The 20,051-nt window shown below is 37.3% G+C and overlaps 1 protein-coding gene across 1 annotated transcript in view; it reads left to right on the top strand.

Moving 5' to 3' along the window:
* The window catches only part of ADGB (androglobin), a 177,325-nt gene that overhangs the window by 42,417 nt on the left and 114,857 nt on the right, over positions 1-20,051 (top strand). Inside the window, exons 3-5 of the mRNA XM_040965667.1 lie at positions 1,123-1,215; positions 4,826-4,897; positions 6,717-6,926. Coding sequence (XP_040821601.1) covers positions 1,123-1,215; positions 4,826-4,897; positions 6,717-6,926 — 375 coding nt within the window. The remainder of the gene's footprint in view (positions 1-1,122; positions 1,216-4,825; positions 4,898-6,716; positions 6,927-20,051) is intronic.

Below are 20,051 nucleotides of genomic sequence, written 5' to 3' on the forward strand. Positions count from 1 at the left end.
ACTGGAATCTTCAGCCTGTTTACCAAGAACTGATGCATTGGGTTGTTTGACTGAATACTGAGGTATTCCTGTTTTCATTCATGTTACCCTAGTGTCTTAAATATGACAACAAATACTATAACTAAATACCAAATTTAGGTTTGTAACTCAGATACTGCCCCCAATCATAACACAATGGCCTCAAGCCACATCAGCTTTAAGGCAAAAATATGTTTGCCATGAAAGCCACAAAGCAATATTTGTCTCTATCTTTAACAGCGAAATTTATGTGTTCCCTTTCCCCCATAGAGATAATTTAGGTTTATCTAGCATTTTATTCACAGTCATCACTTTTCAGGCTGCTCCTTAAAATGACCTTTTTGTTTAGTAGGATGCTAGCATTTTGAAGTAAATATCATTCTAGACCCACAGCAGGTATTAAAAAAAAATAATGACCTAGTTATAGTCAGGAGAAATTGGCACTCGTGTTGTTTGAAAGAACATAGGATAGACCCTTGGGCTGATGGAACTGTCCTGTTCTTGACTGTGCAAATGTCTGTATTTTGATTGTTGCTGCCGTGTTGTGTTTTCAAGATGTTCCTGTTGGAAACAACTGGAGAACAGGAACACAGAAACCCTCTATTATTTTGCGTAGTTTCTCCTAAGCCTATGCAGTAATTATCTCTGAATATTAAAATTAATTTTAAAAATTAATAAGCAAAAGTCAGGTAAGACACAAGGTTTCATTTACATATAATCCTGTTTATAATTTTAACATTGATGATGTTGACCATGAAATCAATGTTTTCTGATCTTCTCAACTCAGAAAAGAAAAATATGCCACCTCTAGTCCTTCCAATTAATTTTCACACCACATGTAATTTGCATTCCAAAGGACTCCTATCAGTTTGAAATGTTCAACATTTCAAGATTGCATTAATTTTATACAACACCATTAAATCCAATGTTCTCCAAATACCTCATAAATTAGCCCTGAGGGCAAACACAAGATACTTTCTAAATTCTTATAGATTTACCAGATCCATGCGCTTATTAATTCATATTAAAGTTTACTGGTTTTTTTTTTTTGCTCTAAAAAAAAAATAGAGGAAAAAAAAAACCCTCAATTTATTTCTCATACAGCACTTTTTTGAAGACCCTGAGGGAAAAATTGAATTACCAGCATCACTGAAAATTTATTCTTGGAAACGTCCACAGGATTTGATTACTAATCGGGTAAGAAATCTTGTTAGTATTAAATAAGATACTCATTAATTATGAAATTTAATATCCTAGTAATACAATTTTCATTTTTTAAAATTGTTTCAAATTTTTTTTGCAATATTCAATAGGAAAGTTAATATGTTTTGACATTTCAATCATATAAGGGTTTACTAGTATAGCATGATCATTTTATATCCTGATTTCCAACAAATGGTGAACTTTTTTAAAAAAATTATTTATATTTATTAGAAAGTTGGATCTATCTAGAGGAGGAGAGACAGAGAGAAAGATCTTCTGTCCAATGATTTACTCCCCAAGTGGCCTTGATGGCCGGAGCTGAGCTGATCTGAAGCCAGGATCCAGGAGCTTCTTCTGTCTCCCACGTGGGTGTGGGGTGCCAAGGTTTTGAGCCATCTTCTACTGCTTTCCAAGGCCACAAGCAGTGGGTTGGATGGGAAACAGGGCCACCCGGACACGAAGCAGCTTCCATATGGGATTCGATAGCATGCAGGGCAAGGACTTTAGCCATTAGGCACCCATGGTAAACTTTTGTTTAGGGGCTTTAGTCTTCAAAGTTGATTTCTGACTGATAGACATTCTCTTTCATGTTTCTTTACCTGAACGTGCTTGGTATGGAAATCTGTTTTCTCTAGTGTTTATCAGCCTGAACTTTCTCACCCAGGAGATTGACATCTAATTTCTCCATTCCAGGGATTCTTGAGACATTCTCCAAAGATCATTTTTCTTTCTGAACTCCACAATCTACCCATTTGAATCCTATGACCTGTGACATCATTTTGGGCATTGACAGTTTATACACACTTATTTACTTTCTTCAAAATTATGCCAGTTTACATCTAATTGTTAGGAAGAAGCAATAAGCTGCATTAGAAATGTTTACTACTTGTCGAATGGTTGTAGGAGTGGCAATTGTCCTATACATACGTGGAATCCGCTTAAGTTGTTTCTACACAAAGTGATTTAATTCCTACAGACTTGAGCCTTCTGTGTCTAAGATACTAATGCAAAAGACAATCATTCACCCTGGTTGTTGACAAGGCTGTTTAAATTCTGTAAGATTTACTAAGCTGCGAAAATAGCAAGATCTTCCCCAAATCATAAGAATATTTCAGAAAAATCTACTTATGAAATATTTTGTATTTATTGACCATTTAAAAGATATTGTTTGAGACAGCAGGATCCACTGTCGTCAACTACTCCACAGCCCAAATGCCCACCATGAGTGGGATGGAGCCAAGAACCTAGAACTCACTCAGCTGAGTGCCAGGAACTAAGTCACTTGGGCCATGCTTCAATTTGCTTATAGTATGAGATAACGCAAATGAATATAAATTTTGTGGTTACTATGTGTTCATAATACTGTGTTACCGATGATAGACTCTGCTCAAGGTATGTAATTTACACTTCAAGCAATTTCTGCAAGTAAGAATCACTATAACCTCCATATGATCTTCTCTCTTTCTCTCTCTCTTTCTCTTTTAGCATTTTTCAGTTTTGAGGCATACATTTATACAGAAAGAAAATCTACTCACTGTTTTTGATGACACTTGGACCTAAATTTATTACAAATGTGCCATCTACCTCCACATCTCCATTGTCCTCTGCACTGAGTGCTCTTGAGCAATCAGACTAGAGATAGAACAGAATAGTCAGAACTGAAAGTCTGGCTACACAGAGAATTCTAGAGTAATGTTTGTTTGTATTTTAACGTCTAGGTTTATAGAGATACGCACACTTTACCTTGAGAATCATTAAATAAAGACACAAAAATTTGAAACAAATATTCTCAATTCAATCGTAACTTTCCCATGAGAAATTTATTCTATTCTATTGCATCTCTCACTAATCCTGGAACTAGATCAATTAATTGGTCGATTGATAAATAGATGATAATTTTATTGACATGTGAAATCCATGGTCCTAACTCAAAACATTCATTTCATGAGCCAAAAATAATTGCAGCCGCAGAAACACAATCGACCTGTAACATACCCCAGAGTCCTGAGTAACATTCAAAAATAAAAAAAAAAAAAACATATTTTTAAACAGAAACTAGGATAAAGACTTTAAGATTCCAGAGTTAATATATGAGAGTCTACTGGGTTGTGCCAAAAGTGAGCTAATATCTTTTGTACACATAGACCTCAACTGGATCTATAGTTTTTTTTTTTTTTCCTGAGAACTAGACATCTTGGGTGAGACCCTTAACCACTGGTTATATTTAACAGGTCTATAATGTCTGAGGATTTATTCTGCTCCAGATACAAATGTGGAAAATACAGATGCTCGAATGTCCTCCTAAAGATATCTGCCTCAGGATTCTTCATCTTTGATCAACTCAGTTCCCTCCTACATTTTATCCATTAGCATGTGAGAAGTCTAATGTCCCAAACGTCCAGCATCCAATATCTAACTTTTACTGCCCCGATGACATTTATAAAAAGTTTGAGCATTTTGTAAATATCTTCTCATAATTAGGAAAACCACAAAATGCTTCCTTTACAATTTATGATGAGGAAAATAAACTCAGGCCTTCTAGGTAGTTTTAGGGAAATGTTCCTCAAATATAACATGGTTTTTTATTGAACTTTCACGGTGCTGCTTGCACACATAATTGAGGATTGTCTTCCATAAAAATTTAAACATCTAATCAAATCCACTAACATACTGACCTTTATGACAAATATATAAACTTGATGGGGATTACAGCTTATTAAATATGTACAACTTATATTTTCCCTATTATCTTTATGTTCTAGTTTACAATTAAGTAGTGACTAACAAATTAATTTTGAAACAGGAATTTTAGGGACAGAATTTTAAATTGGGAAAGATTTTTAAAAGCTGTTACAACTAATCTTTTTCAACCAAAATGAAGACTTTTTTTTGCAGCTACTATCATATATTAACTAAGCTTTAGGTTTAACTTTTGTGGTTAATTTACATTTCACATCACTTGTAATTTCTGAGGTTGTATTTGGATCGATGCTAACTTTATCTGCATTTTTATATATGCATATATAATATTTTTACATTAGCAACTGTATTTCACCTTTAAAGATTTATTAATTTATTTTGATGAGACATCCAGTGTGAGAGAGAGAGGGAGAATCTTCCATCTTCTGGTTTGCTACCTAGATGACAACAAAGGCCAAGGCTGGGCCAGGCCCAAGCCAAGAGCAGGTAGCTTCCTCTGGTTCTCGTAGAGGGGTGACATGGGTCCAGGCACATGAGGCCTCTTCTGAAGTCTTTCCTAACCCATCAGCAGAAGGCTGGATTGGGAGTAGAACATCCAAGACTCGAACCGGTGACCATATGAGATAGGAGCATTGCAGACAGCAGCTTTTACCAGCTATGCCACAATGCTTGCCCTTAAAAACTGTATTTGAATAGAATTACATTATGATCATCTAAAACTCTAAGGATTTCCTTAAGGCACATTTTGCTTTGTTTTTTGTTTTTTCATCCTTTTACAATGACAGATGAAATAGGTTTAGTTTATTTCCAACATATGTAACTGTATCTCATTAAGCTATGCTTCCTTTTATCACGGAGTAACCTATGCATGCAGTTTGTTTGTTGTTTGTTTTTTTTCTTTTAGACTCCAGTCGTTGTAAAAAATGAAATCATGTTTGACTTGTTTACACCAAATGAACATTTACTCTGCAGCGAGGTATGTAAGGAACTATATAAGTCTCCTTGCCGAAAGTCTTGCAGACCTGACTAAGGAAGTCGCAGCAAGCCAATGCCACTTCACCCTTGCTCACTTTCATATTGCAGCAACCGTTTCTCTAGCTGTTGTGAGTTGCTGCTGATGATTAAAAATCTGTTTAAATGTAAGACATTCATAATAGCATTGCTGCTGTCCCCACGAACTCCACCTGTGATCACAGCTTACTTCGATCTCACACCTTAGACTTTTTTTTCCCTTTGAATTCATGAGTCTATCAATGGACATGAAGTTGCTACCCACTTTGACCCACACCATGTCCACGAATAGGGTTGCAATGTTGGCTGACATGAGAATGCTGAGAAAATCACCTGCTGGCCACACTGATTGCAAACAAGAAAGGTTCCAGCAAAACTGTGCTACTTCGTGTGACAACTCACCTTACTTCTGCCCTCTATCTCCTCATGCTGAACTTTGTATAACACAAGCAGATGTGTTTCACCATCCTAAGTTAACTAGGACTTCTTGATTATTTTCTCCTATGACTGAGTCAGGACCGTGGCATAATCATGATTAATTCAAATAAATTGTCTTTCTTATCTTTAGTGTCTTGATCAATATTGAAACCAAAACATTTTTCAACCTGGTTATATGAGCCACATAAAATCAATCTCTAAATTGTCTTACATTTAAACTTTGTTCTGATAACAATTATTTTATTGTTTAGTAGTTTATAATAATTGTACAGATTTCTTACAGTTTGTTTTACCTGTTTTCTGAATCCTAAGCATACATACCCTTTAAATTTTCATTTTTTCAGTGTAAGCAAAGCATAAAATACTTCAATTGTTCAAAATTTCAATCTGCACAGGGATATATCTGCTTTATTTAAAAAAAAACAAACATTAAGAATTTCTTTACTGATTTAAGAAAAGGAAACATTATAATGTCCACCTCTAAGATTTCATTTCCTTCTAAACAGGCAGCTAGACATGATATAAGCATTTCAGAATATGTATTAATACGGAGGCGATACTGCCTCTGTTGAGCACTGTGTCCTCAAAACTTCCCCCAAATCATAGTTAGTCCTCAAAGCCCAAAACACAACCTTTTAACTAGAATCCACGTAGGAAATGACTTGCTCAAAGCCAGACCTTGTGAGCAATCTAATGGAGTATTTGAGTCTTCATCTCTCCTTCCACTCTAAATCACCTTGTCACTGGGCCTTGATGCCTATTTAAAAAACAAACAAAACAAACAAAAATTCAATGAGTTGTACCTACACCATTTCAGCAATTAAAGATCAATGTGGGAAATGCATGATTTGCATTCTATTTACATGTTTATAATTACCTCATATATCATCACTCTCTAATTAGTCTTATTGATGTAAAAGAAGTCATTTTCTTCTCAACCTTCACAGAAGAGTAGCTTACTGATTTATAAAAAAAAAAAACTTCAGCACTCTTAGAAATAAAAAACACTTTGTAAGTAGCTCGGTCCTTCTCTCGCATCTGATATAAAGTCAATGTTAAGTAGAAGTAGAAGTGACTGTTAAATCACTAAAAGGTTATGCTGATAAACGGTCTTCTTAGACATGGGTGCATTTAATATTAAACATCTTAGTTTATTATTATTATTTTTATTTAATGAAAATACGTTAAAGATAAAACAAGACCTATGACTTCATTCTGTTGAACTGAAGTTGGAATTTAGAATATGTTACATGTTCAATAGCATATTACCCTGGGAATTAGACTTTTCTTTTTGCAGTATCTCCACCTTTGTTACAGTATCTACCTCTGTCGGGTTTTGTTTCTAGCTGATGAGATGGATTATCAGTGAAATCTACGCAGTGTGGAAGATTTTCAATGGCGGGATTTTGAGCAATTACTTTAAAGGGAATGCAGGAGAACCTCCTCTTCTCCTGTGGAAGCCCTGGGAGCACATATACTCTCTGTGCAAGGCTGTGAAGGGCCACATGCCCTTGTTTAACAGCTATGGAAAGTATGTTGTGAAACTTCACTGGATGGTAAGTAGGCTCAAGTTCATATGCACGGGAATCCATGTGTCATTCATGCTGAAGCATATTTGTCTCAAATGTTCTTCACTGAACTAATATAAGGTAAAACAGTTTATAAAGGATATCAATAACTCAAATGGGTAACAAGTAGGGGGAGCTGTCCTACATGTACTTCATGACAAATGGTCCATAGTTGCTCTTACAACAGCCATCCCATGGTTCTTTCAAACTGGTGATTTTCGTTATATAACCAGCACTATGGCTTAAATAAGGTTTTTCCCCATCAGGCCCTCATGTTATCTGGGAGGAAGAAGTGATCTGATTCCCTATTACAGCTTCCTGATAATGCACATTATGAAAGGCAGAAGTTGAATTGTCAAGTACTTGGGTCCCTGTCACCAAAGTGAAGGGCTGGATGGAGTTTGCAGTTCCCGGCTTCTGCTTGTCTTGCCATGTTCGTTGTGGACATTTGGCAAAAAGTTTCCTGTCTGACTTTTCTCTCTCTGATCTCTGCCCTTCCAATCAACAAATATTCATGGTAACACAACACACCTTGAAACTTTGTTTGAAAAGAAAGTAAATTCTTAAATTTCTTTTTCTTTCTTTAATTATCAGCCTGGCATGTTTTTCAGACAGAAGTTTAGAGTTTTTCACGTATGAACAGACATCTCCAGGCTGCTGTGACATTAAGAGAAAACTTTGTGGATAGCATTTAGGGTTACAGAAAGACAGTCAGCATAGGACAGGTAGGTGGTAGAATTCCTGATTCTTGTCTCACATCCTTCTATCTTTGCCTCAATTTGTGGCGAGAGACAGTCTGAAAGTATTTCTAAGTATTTTGAAACATTGCAGCATTTTGCCCTTTTGGAATTTTCTTCTGGACAGGTGTTAAGCATTCATTGATACGAACGAAAATTAATTTCTAGTTAATTCTACTGATTCTTCACTTGAAAAACTACTTGATTCAGAAAAGAAAAAAAATGTTTAAAATTTTATTGAAGTATAATGTGTTGGACTATTAAGTACTGTTTAGTATATGTTTAAAATGTCTAACCCACTTTGGAATCTCACTTGAATCCAGCCACTCAGTGAGCCAGCTTGCCTGGTCTCCCTCCCTAAAGGGGAGAGCTCTCGGAGTGCGGTCTCTCCACTGGTGCCATCCAAGGAGTGGCTTGTGTTATGTGAAATGCTGCCCGGCTGCTGAGACACAAATGTTTGCACATGAATTGTTTTAGTATGTGTGTGATAGCGAATTGGATGCTTGGTTTTCTACCAGCTAGAAGTCTTTTTGTTTGTTTTTTTTTTTTGGAGGGCGGGGCTTGGAGCACAAATTTCTACCATTCATCATGTCCCATCCCATCCATGAGGCCCAGTGTATTCCTGTGTACATATCAGCATCACTAAAGAAATAGGAAAAAATATTCTAATTAGATAAAATGTGTCTTTTTTTTTTCTTTTCTTCTTCTTTTCAAAACTCCCAGCTTAATTCTTGATGGTTCTTTCCTTCGAATTTCCCTGAAAATGTTTATGTAGTAAGCATGTTGTTAAAATGTGATTTGTGTCTTGCTATTGCTGACTCATTGTGAGACGTCTTTCGCCCTCCACCTATTTGTTTCCTGTTTTGTATCCTGGACACCTGCAGTTTCTTTGCTGGTTTTACTCTTCATTTTTTTTTTATGCCTTTTAATCTTTTTCTCATTGGAGATTGATTTTCCTTCCTACGCTCTTACAAAATTCTGCTTCCCATCTCATGTCCTCCATTGAAGAATTTTCTGTGTTATTTCTTTAAGGCAAATCAACCTCCCATAGTTTGCCTGTATGCCATGCAAAATTCTGGTTTTCATATCAACGTGTTATGATTTCTCTCTATAATAGTATTCCCTTTTTTTTTTTGCGGTTTAGATTCCAAGTAAATCCCAAGATCCTTTCACATTAGCCAGATAAAAATATATTCAGTAGCTTTGAGAACAGGATCATAAAAGGGAGAACATTTTTCACTCCCCTTTCCTCTGGCAGTAATAATACTGAATCCAGGAAACAGAATCCCATCAGGTGCTTTCCAACGTCAGCAATCCATGAACTCCCTAAAAGAAGCAAGCCAGCTATCCGCTTTCCGCTTGAGAAGTGGATTGCTCTGGGAACCCTTCGCCTAAACAGCTGTGTGCTTTCATTTGTCTTCCTAAAGGGAGAGTATTCACTCTGGGAGTGGTAATTCTCCTTAGTTGCCATCAATATATTTATTTAAATAGGAGTGGGTGTTGTCGCTCATCAAGTCAAGCTGCCACTTGAGAGGCCCCCACTCTGTGTGAGACTGGAGTTCCACTCTGTTTCTCCTCCATTTTGCTGCCACTCATAGAGGAGACTCACATGCGGTCCCTGGTTCCTCGTTTCAGCCTGGCCTAGTCCCATTCCTCTCCTTGCCATCACTCTGCCATTCAAATACACAGGTTTTTATTTCTCACTGATACTTTGTTAGCACAATAATATTATAGGACTAAGAGTTTGTTCAATGGTGAAATGCCTTAAGATTCAGAACCTTGCACTGATATAGCCTACATGGTCATCTCTGAGGGTTGAACTTGAAATTCTGGGTCATACTTTTGTTTATTAAATGTGAAGAACAATATTTTCAAGACATGAACTATGACAAACATCGACTGAATTACTCTCTTCCCATATAGAAATGCCTTTTTGTTGTGTCACTGTTAATAGTGTACATGCTTTTATTTTAGTGAAGCAAATTCAAGTACTCTCAAAATATGAAATCTAGGAAATGGAAGTTCTCTATGATCCTCCTTATTCAAACGATCATAGTGTTGATAATTCATATGTGTCACCCTAAACTGTCATTTATTCTTACATACAATGAAAACTTCCCAGAATTCATACCATTCATAGCAATAGGATCAAATATTATCATTCTATAAACTATTCTTTAACTGTGGTCATTAACAGGCTAATACTATTGATCTACTTTGTGCTGTATTATAAGATATATATGTAAAGAATTATATATTTTACTAGTTTTGTGTTGATGAATATTTGAGTTATGACCAGTATTTTACTGAAACGAACTATGCTGTAAAATAGGATCTTTATGCATACATTTTCTGTTCATTTTAATTCTTCTAAATTGTATACCTGTGAAACTATTCTGATAAGGAACATATACATTTTTAATTTTGGTTAACACATTCAAATTACTTTTGCATTTTAATTTTTATAAGTAAGCAATTTGTGCTTGATACAATTGGGATTTGCCCTTCTTATTGTTATATCATCTGCTTATTTTTTATTACATTTCTCACTTTTTGTTCTAATTTCTATTTACTGTGTATTTTATCTCTTTTCTTGTCCCCCAACACATTTCCTGAGCATTTGTTTGGGTTTGATTTTGACAGATCTTTGTGGATTTTTAGGATATCTCTTTGTATATTTTTTTCTAATAATTTTGCTTGGTATTAAAATACACTGTGTGTCTTATCACTGCCTTAAATATCAACTCTTTTCATGTAAACTGGAACGCAGGAACTCCACTTCCATTCAGTCCTCTTATACACATCAGTTTCTGATACAATTTTTTTTAAAAAACTTTAAATCATATTCTTGTTCTTTTCTTTCTTTTTTTTATTACATTGCATTATGTGACACAGTTGTAGGTACTGGGATTCCCCCCACCTTTTACCCACCCCTTCTCCCATGGTGGATTCCTCCACCTTGCTGCATTGCCACAGTTCAAGTTCAGTTGGGGTTCTTTCATTGCAAGCATATACCAAGCATAGGGTCCAGCATCTTATTGTCCAGATAAGTTCAACGGCTTCTTGTGGAGACCATCTCTGGTCTGAAGGTAGAGCCAGCAGTGTGTCATTCCGACCAATCAAAAGCCCCAACATAACATCAACAACAATCCACAACACTGTGGAATTAGTGGACATAGTATTGATTAACACATATGTTAAAAATAAAATAAAATAAAATTTAAAAAAAATTACATTTTACAGGTACTATTTTTCATATTGACATCATTTCATCTTAAATGCTTAAATTAAGGCAAACACGTGATATCTAACCTTTTGGGATTCCCTCATTTCCCTTAGCATGATGGTTTCCAGCTGGGCCCATTTGGCCACAAAGAGCTGCATTTCGTTTTTTTTTTAATAGCTGAGTAGTATTCCATGGAGTAGATGAACCATAGCTTTCTTATCCAGTCTTCTGTTGATGGGCATTTCGGTTGCTTCCATGTTTTTGCAATTACTGATTGTGCTGCTATGAACAAAGGGGTGCATGTTGGTTTGTCGTGAAACAGGTGTTTTGGATATATTCCTAGGAGTGCTATTGCTGGATCATATGGTATGCAGATTTTGAGTTGTTTGAGTGTTCTCCATACTGATTTCCATAGAGGCTGTACCAGTGTGCAGCCCCACCAGCAGTGGAGTAGGGTTCCCTTTTCCCCACATCCTCGCCAACATGTATTATTGGTGTTTTTTTTTTTGTTTGTTTTTTGTTTTTGTTTTTTTTTTTAATGTGGGCCAATCTTACTGGCGTTAGATTGGTACCTCATAATTTTTAAAAAAATATTTCTTTTAGGTATGATGAAACCTCTTCATAAATTTTGCTTTTCAGTTCAAATACAATATTCAAATCTCCAAAGACTTTTTTATCATTTAGTGAAATCATTTCTCTGCTTTTCTCTTTCTCCATTTCTATCAAACTTCTATTCATTCTCGTATTTCTAAGAAAATTCCTTCCAACATCCTTTTTGAGTCAATTTCTTGATGACAAATTTTTTTCCTTTCCTGAGCATGTTACTTGTTACTGTTCTTCCCAAAGGATATTTTTCCTAGTTACAGAATTTTGGGGTGCCACTTCCTACTGGTCCCTGTGGCTTTTGAAAAACCAAGCTCTTGGCTCTTCCTCTTTAGGTAAATGTCTTTTATATTTTTCTGATAACTCTCAAATGTTCTTCTTTTGTTTTAATTTCCAGGAGTCTGGATTTAATAGCTCTGGCTGTGGACTTTTGGGGATTTATTCCGTTTTGTTGACTTTGAACTCTTCAAATCTGTAGGTCTATCTTTTTTGACAAATGCAAGAAATTTTTGGCCATTACTCATTCAAATCATTATTCATTCCCATGTTATAGTTTCTTCTTTTTTGCTGATGTTGATTATATTAGTATTATATCTTTTCATAAGAATACACAATCCTTGAATTTTTTTATGTATTAATCTATTTTATCCTATTGATCAGACTCTCTATTGGTCTCATATCTAGTTCATTAATTTCTAGGTCATTTTCATCCTATTATTAGTTTTGTTTAACAGAGTAAGTCAGCGTAAATTTAAGCTCAAATTTTTCATTTATCCTCTTTTCCTTTTTCTCTTTATTCAGAATTTCTATTATGTAATTTGGCTAGTAAGTGCTCATCATTCTCCATGCATTTTTATGACATTTGTTTTACGTTCCACGCTTAATAATCCCAAGTCTGTACTAGTTTAGTGTTTAGAATTTTAATTGTGTTTCTCATCTAAACAAATTAGGATAACTCATGTTTGTGAAGTAGAGACAGAAATTGATAGAATGAAGTGTTTTATCTATAGATTGACTCTCCAATATTTAAAACAGTTGGGATTGGGCCACTCCTAAAATAGTAGCCCGTATTTCAATCCAAATCTCCCATATGGGTGGCAGGGATCCAAAAGCATGTAGCATCACCTGCTGCCCCCTGCAGTGTGTATTAGCAGGAATCTGGAACTGGAAGTAGAGGCAGGACTCAATCACAGGTGCTTCCATCTGGGTTTCAGGCTTTTCAAGCAGGGTCTGCAACCCTGTGCCAAATCTCCATTGCTAGTGTTATGTTTTATTACTTTGGTTTCTAATTGATATTACATTTTATCAAGTACTCATGTTCTTTAGGTTAGATACTTGGCTCAGTTTTGTGGGCTATGATTCAAATGCCTATTTAGCCTGTGCTGTGCTATTATTTGTCATGCTCATTTGTGCCTCCTGCATCACTTTATTACTGCTGGGAAGAGAGTGGAAAAGAGAGTGCCCTCCAAAGGAACCACCAATGTGGGGCATCTCCCCTTCATTGAAGAAGGATAAGGAGCCATAAACCCATTCATTGCACCCACTGAGGGAACAACTATATTCAGGTGGGCACAGAAGTTAGAGTGCCTCTCAGGGCCTAATGAGCAGGGATATTATTTTGTTATTGCAGTAGTAACGAGGGAAAAGAGATTAAGATTATCTTTGTAATTTGGGTCACCAAGTATTTTTCTTTATTTTTTTTTTTGTTTTTTATTGTTTATTTATTGGAAAGGCAGATATACAGAGAGGAGAGACAGAGAGGAAGATCCTCCGTCTGATGATTCACTCCCCAAGTGAGCACAAGAGCCGATCCTATGCCGATCCGAAGCCAGGAGCCTCTTCCAGGTCTCCCACGCGGGTGCAGGGTCCCAAAGCTTTGGGCCGTCCTCGACTGCTTTCCCGGGCCACAGGCAGGGAGCTAGAAGGGAAGCGGGGCTGCCGGGATTAGAACCGGCGCCCATATGGGATCCCAGGAGTGCAAGGCGAGGACCTTAACCACTGCGCCACCGCGTCGGGCCCTCACCAAGTATTTTTCTAAAATATCTGCCCAATGATTCATTGATCACTGCTTGATTTTCCATGGCTTTGGTGGGAGAAACAGCCTTTTACCACCCAAAAGGCTGCAGCAACCAGGGCTGGGCCAGGCAAAGGTCAGAAGCCTGGAGCTTCACCAGTGCCAGGGGCCTAAGCATTGCACCTATCTTCTGTTGCCCCCTAGCAGTAGAGCATCTAATACTTGAGCTAGCACCCACGAGAGATTCCAGCATCACACACAATGGCTTTACCTGCTGTGCCACAGCAATAGTGTCAGGTAAGATTTTTTATTACCTTTCTGTGTGCTCCTGGGGGTAAGAGAGTGTGAATGATCCAAACCAGTTATCTTGACGTGGAATAGAAGTATGCAAAATATTGAAATTAATATACGACTATATTCTAAGTTATTTTAGTAATTTATAAGCATACTGAATAGTCCAACACATTATACTAAAATGAAATTTTATACTATCCCAGCACACAGTAACAACAAATATATCAATACATCATTTATGGACAGTGATACAAAATACCAAATGCTAAACCAATTCATCGTTCTGTGATGTCGTTACAAATCAGTTACATATTTTGGTAAATTCTGGTGGCTGTAACAAAAACCAAAGACCAGTTGTTTATAAACAGCAGAAATGTGTCTCTTGATTCGAAGTTAGAAGCCTCATGATAGGGCACTGGCAGTTTTGGTGTTGGGGAAAGTCTGCTTCCTGGCTCATAGACAGGTGTTTAACCTCACCATGTCCTTCCATGTAGATATCAGAACTTTGATTTCTTTAGCCCCTTTTAAGGGTGCAAATCCCTTCCAGGAGAGCTCTCCTATCTTGGCCTCATCTGATTATTTTACAAGGTCACACTGCTTCCTAGTATCAACACATCAAGCTCATGAATTCTGAGGGGAAGCAGAATCTAATGAAGTATCTATGTATAAATATCGAGATTGCTTAATTTCTTTGTAAAAATTTAAGGAAACACCAACCAATATTTATAGTATCAAAGAATAAACACATCCCCAAGAAAATTGTGGGTTTTGCTGAATACTGTTTTGAAAGTGTGTGTGAAAGTGAAGTTATCCCTATTTATCTTTTTAAAATTTTTTATTTTGAAAAAGATGCACCAAGATATAATTCATGTACCTGCAATTCACTTCTTTAACCTGTAGAGCTAAATAATGTTTGGTAACCAAAGACTTCTAGGTTGAGTAATGCCATCCTTGATATCTAGAAACGGACGATTGTTGAAGTGCACTGACTTAAGTCCTTGGAGCTGTTTAAGGCTTTTTCTTCATAGAAAATTGCCAAGGAAGGCAAGATGATGGCACAGGTTACACACGTTTGATATGAGAGAGAATCTTTAGATAAGGTGAAGCACAGAAGCAGATTACAAGGGAAAAGAGGGTTCAGGCAATAAGCAGGGGCTACCTGGAGATCTGCTGGACACAGGGAAGCAGCAGTGGCAGAGCAGTGTTGCAGTGGACAGAAACAACTACTAGCGATTGGGGAGCAGCAATCCAGACTCTGGCAGTGATCCAGGCTCCAGCAAGGCCAGACAACCAGCAATGGCCTCAGTTCAGCTCTCCTGGCAGCCAAGGTGGAGCCTGTTGTCAGTGGGGAGAACTCTGGAGGCTAGTGCAACCGAGACCTGTCAGTTGCACTGGGTAGCTTGGGCCAGCCAAGGGCAAAGAATGAATAGGGAACTCCGGGCGCCATCTTGTGTGGAGAGACATGTGCAGAGTTGATGGAGCGGCCCAAAGAGGGCTCGTTTCTGGCTGATCACATGGAACCAAACTAATGCAGAGGCTAGCACCTGCTTCACTCCCTGCAGGGTCTGTGTGGTCCCTGGAGCTAAAAGCCAGCAGCCCCAATTCTCCAGCAGCTCTACCTGGTGCCATCTTGTGTAACAGGGAAGTGAGTGTGAATTTCAAGTGAAGGTCCAGAGTGGGCTTGTTTCTAGCTAATTGCACTGAGCTGAGCCCGCAGAGAAAGCAGCACCAGCATTGCATAGTACTGTGCCTGTTTGGTCTCTGGAACTGACGGCCGATTGCCTCAGATCATTGTTGGTGCTCCTACACGTGCCATCTTGCACAGATAAGCAAGAGCTCTGATCACTGATAAACTGCAAGAAGAGCAGTGGTAAACTGCACATGTGCTAAATCAGTACATATGGTCAGATGTCAGTGCCATGGGACCAAGCACTGTTAGACTGAAGGGAGGACAGCTCAGTTGCTCAAGAGCTAAACTGGAAGCAAAATCACCTCCACCCTAGAGCACTGTCATGGCTCTCCAGAAAAAACACCTCCATCAAGGCATTCTACCATCTCCACCCAGAATAACTCCAGGAGGTACTCAGACTTATCCGCCAGCAGGTGTCAACAAGATCAGTGCTGCCAACAAAGCAATTATTCAGGACACTTGTATTTTCCAAATGCAAGGCATTGATTGAACATAAAAATCAACTTGTAGACCTGTAGGTAATACATCTTAGAAATCTGCACAAAGGAGAATTCACCAACCAGAATGGCAACAACAAAAGGTCGAAGAAAAACTATGAATGTTACTGAAGATTCTCCAGCAAAGGAGCAAAAAAAGCCTTGCCCACCCTCAGAGTTAACTGAGGAAGACATCAAGAAAATGGGAGACACAGAATTTAGAAAACGCATTATAAAGCTTCTGATCAGCAATGAGAAGCACATACAAGAGTTCAAAGAATTTAAGGAATATGTTACACAAGAAATAGCAGCAATGAATCAAATGAAGGCTGATGTATCAGGAACTAAAAGCACAGTAGAACAAGTTAAAAGTATGGTGGAGAGTCTCAAAAATAGAATGCATGAGGCAGAAGAAAGAATTTCAGAATTGGAAGATATTTCCTGTCACCATGAAGAAACAAACAATAAGCTGGAAACAAAGCTGGGTCCAGCTAAAAAAAAGTATTCAAAAATTAAAAGATACGATTAAAAGGCCCAACATAAGAGTTATGGGGGTTTCAGGAGGCACAGGAAGAGAAGCTAGGATTAAAGGTGTATTCCATGAAATAATAAATGAAAACTTTCTAATCTGGAGAAAGAGTTGGAAAACAATATACAGGAGGGCTACGGAACTCCCAATAGAGTTGATCAAGAATGAACTTCACCATGACACATGATAATCAAGCTCTCTTCAGTTGAACAAAAAGAAAAACTCCTTAAATGTGCATGTGAAAAAAATCAAGTGACGTATACAGGAACTCCAATCAAACTCACAACCGACCTCTCAGAGAAAACACTGAAGGCCAGAAGAGAATGGAGGGACATATTCCAGATTTTAAAAGAAAAAAAAAAATCAGCCCAGAATAAAATATCCTGCAAAGCTCTCCTTTGTCTTTGAAAATGAAATAAAGTTTTTCCACAATAAAGAAAAACATCAAGAATTTACCTCTTCTCAACCTGCCCTACAAATGATACTCAAAGATGTTCCCATGAAAGAAAAAGGAATAGCAACTACCAAAAATAAAGGCAAACTGTCAAATAATTAATAGAAAACGTAGGAAGCACACTTCAAATATAGGAACCAGGAAAGACTTCTTAGAAAAGATACCAAAAGCAAAGACAATCCAAGCAAAAATGAACAAATGAAACTGCATCAAACCAAGAAGCTTCCGTACAGCAAAGGAAACAATCAACAAAGTGTAGAAGCAACCAACAAAATGGGAGAAAATATTTGCACACTACACAACTGATAGGGTACTAATATCCAGGATTTACAAAGAGCTTCAGAAACCCAGGGACAGAAAAAACAAAACACAACGAAACGAAACAAAACAAAAAAGCCCTGCAAAAAATGGGCAAAGGAAATGAACAGATATTTTTCAAAAGACTTATGAAAAGATGCTCAGGCTCCCTAGCCATCAGAGAGATACAAATGAAAAATCACATTGAGGTACCACCCAACTCGAGTAAAACTGGCCTACATTCAGAACTCAAGTAACAACACCTGCTGGTGTGGATGTGGGGAGAAATGTACCTTCCTTCACTGCTCATGGGAGTGTACGCTAGTACAACCACTGTGGAAATCAGTATGGAGAGTGCTTGGAGAATTACAAATAAATCTGCCATATGACCCAGGTATCCCACTCCTAGGAAAATACCCAATAGAAACGAAATCTGCATATGAGAAGGGATCTGTAATCCTATATTTGCAGCAGTACAACATATGACAGCAAAGACAAGGAAACGATCCAGATGTACATCCAAAGAAGAGGGTTAAAGAAAATGTGGTACATCTACTCCATGAAATATTATTCAGTTAATTAAGAATAATGAAATTATACTATTTACAAGTAGGTGGTCCCAACTAGAGACCACCATGCTCAGTGAACTGAGTCAATCACAAAAGAACAAATACCATATGTTCTCTCATATAAGGGAGCCAGCTGGAAAGTGTAACTTCAATAATCCAATCCACATTAATTTTTTGTTTGTTTGTTTATTTTTGGCTGCATCCCATATGTTTTGATGTTTTTTATTTCAGCTTTATTTATTCCAAATACTTTCTTTTCTCTCATCAAATTAATCACTGGCTCATGGATTTCATAGTGCCACAATTTTTCCCAGAGGCTTTTGTGTTTCCTTTTCGTCACCCATGTATTGGTTACTCCGTGGACCGTTTTTCCGTGGTTCTGTAATTTGTTGTTATTGCTGTTATTTTTGTGGGTGTTGTTTTAACTCCTACCCGTTGTTGACCTTGTTTCATGGCTTCTCATTTATGGAAACATATAGTGATGGAGTACTGGGGTCTACCATATCCAGATGTGGGGGCATAATGCAACATGCATCCCTGCTTCCAGACAAAAGTTGGATTCCCAATGAAACTGTTGGAAATGTGTAGACAATGGGGTGCTGGACTGTCTCACGTTGTTTGTACTGGCAATCTCAGGGTACACTTAAATGAGAGAATGATGGAATTATGATTCTTTACATGGGACTATACCATTGTAGCAAAATGGCAACAATATGACAGGGGGAGGGAGTTTGGAGGTAACCCCAGTCTATGTGAAATTGTACCACAAAATTTAAAAATTCAAGATAAAAATATTTTTTAAAGAAATTAAGTTGCACCCTTCAAAATTTTTATTTTGAAAATCAGAGTGTACAGGGAAACTCTTGTGCCAGGCTCCATATCCTACTGCCTGGGGTCTTCGCCTTGCATGTGCCAGGATCTCATGTGGGCACCAGTTAGTGTCTTGGTTACTTCACGCCCCTCCCTGCTCCCCGCTTGTGGCCTGGGAAGACAATCCAGGACAGCTCAAGGCCTTGCAGCCCTTCACCTGGGTGGCAGTCCCAGGACAAGCGGCTTCAGACTCAACTCCAGGCATTGTGGCCACTTGTGGAGTGAATCAGTGGATGGAAGATCTTCCACTCTGTCTCTCCTCCTCTCTGTAAATCTGACTTTGCAATAAGAATAAAATAAATCTTTTAAAAAATAATAAAAAGAAAGGAAACTCCTATCACTGTGTTTAAGTTGTGGGATAATGTATGCAATGTCATATTTGACTTTTTTACTTTCTCAATGTACAGTTGAATAGACTGAAGTATTTTCATAGTGTTATGGAGTCACTACCACTATGTTTATAGACGTTTTCATCATTCCCAGCAGAGATTCTGCGCCTGTTAAACAAGAACTTCCTGTTCTCTTTCTTAAGCCTGTGGTAATATTTTGCTCCCTTCATTTGAAATAATAAAGAGGGGAGGAATTGACACATTTGTGCCTTTAAGCCTAACTTGCCCTTCATTATCTATCACAGAAAAAGAAGAGGGCACAAAACCATTACATACAGTAATATTCAGGTCAGGATTCTAAGGGTCATGCAAAGAAACCATTTTTTATCCTATTGCTCCTTTTTACCTGGAAAAAGTATGCTGTTGTTTGAATCTGCAATTCAAAGGTTTTCTTCCTATGCAGGCTTTTCCCTGAGCAAAACAGCAGTGTAGTCCCTTCAACTTCTAGAGTGCTTTGAGCACATGGTATTTCACATGGCTTGCAATTGTGGCACCCCCACAAATAAGTCAATGGTATAGGCTGCGTGTTGCGTAGTTCTTGGAACCAGCAATGCTTGATGTTGCTGCCGAAAATAATTATTGACAAAGGAATTAACTCAGAATGATTCTCATCATGTATAACTAAAGGGAGGAAAATATATGTGAATTTGAAATAACAAATTCTATCATTTATTTCATGTTTTTATTTTAAAGCAATATGCATACAAGTAAACATAATGACTTCATTAAATATAGTTAATCTACTTCATGGTAAAATTAGCTATTTAATTAGCAATAAAAGTAAATTTGGAAGTAAAAGTTAGATGGACACATATCAGAATATATGAAAATTCTTAGTTATATTTATATAATTTGTATTACAACTGTATAGAATTATTTAATTTTTCCCAGATATATCTATGTACATATACTGCTTTGATTCCTCCATTTAAAACACTGAAATTTACTTAACTGTAGAATGGGGC

This window comes from Ochotona curzoniae, unplaced genomic scaffold (genome assembly GCF_017591425.1).
Source record: "Ochotona curzoniae isolate NIBS_2020 unplaced genomic scaffold, NIBS_Ocur_1.0 scaffold_3890, whole genome shotgun sequence".
NCBI lineage: Eukaryota > Metazoa > Chordata > Mammalia > Lagomorpha > Ochotonidae > Ochotona > Ochotona curzoniae.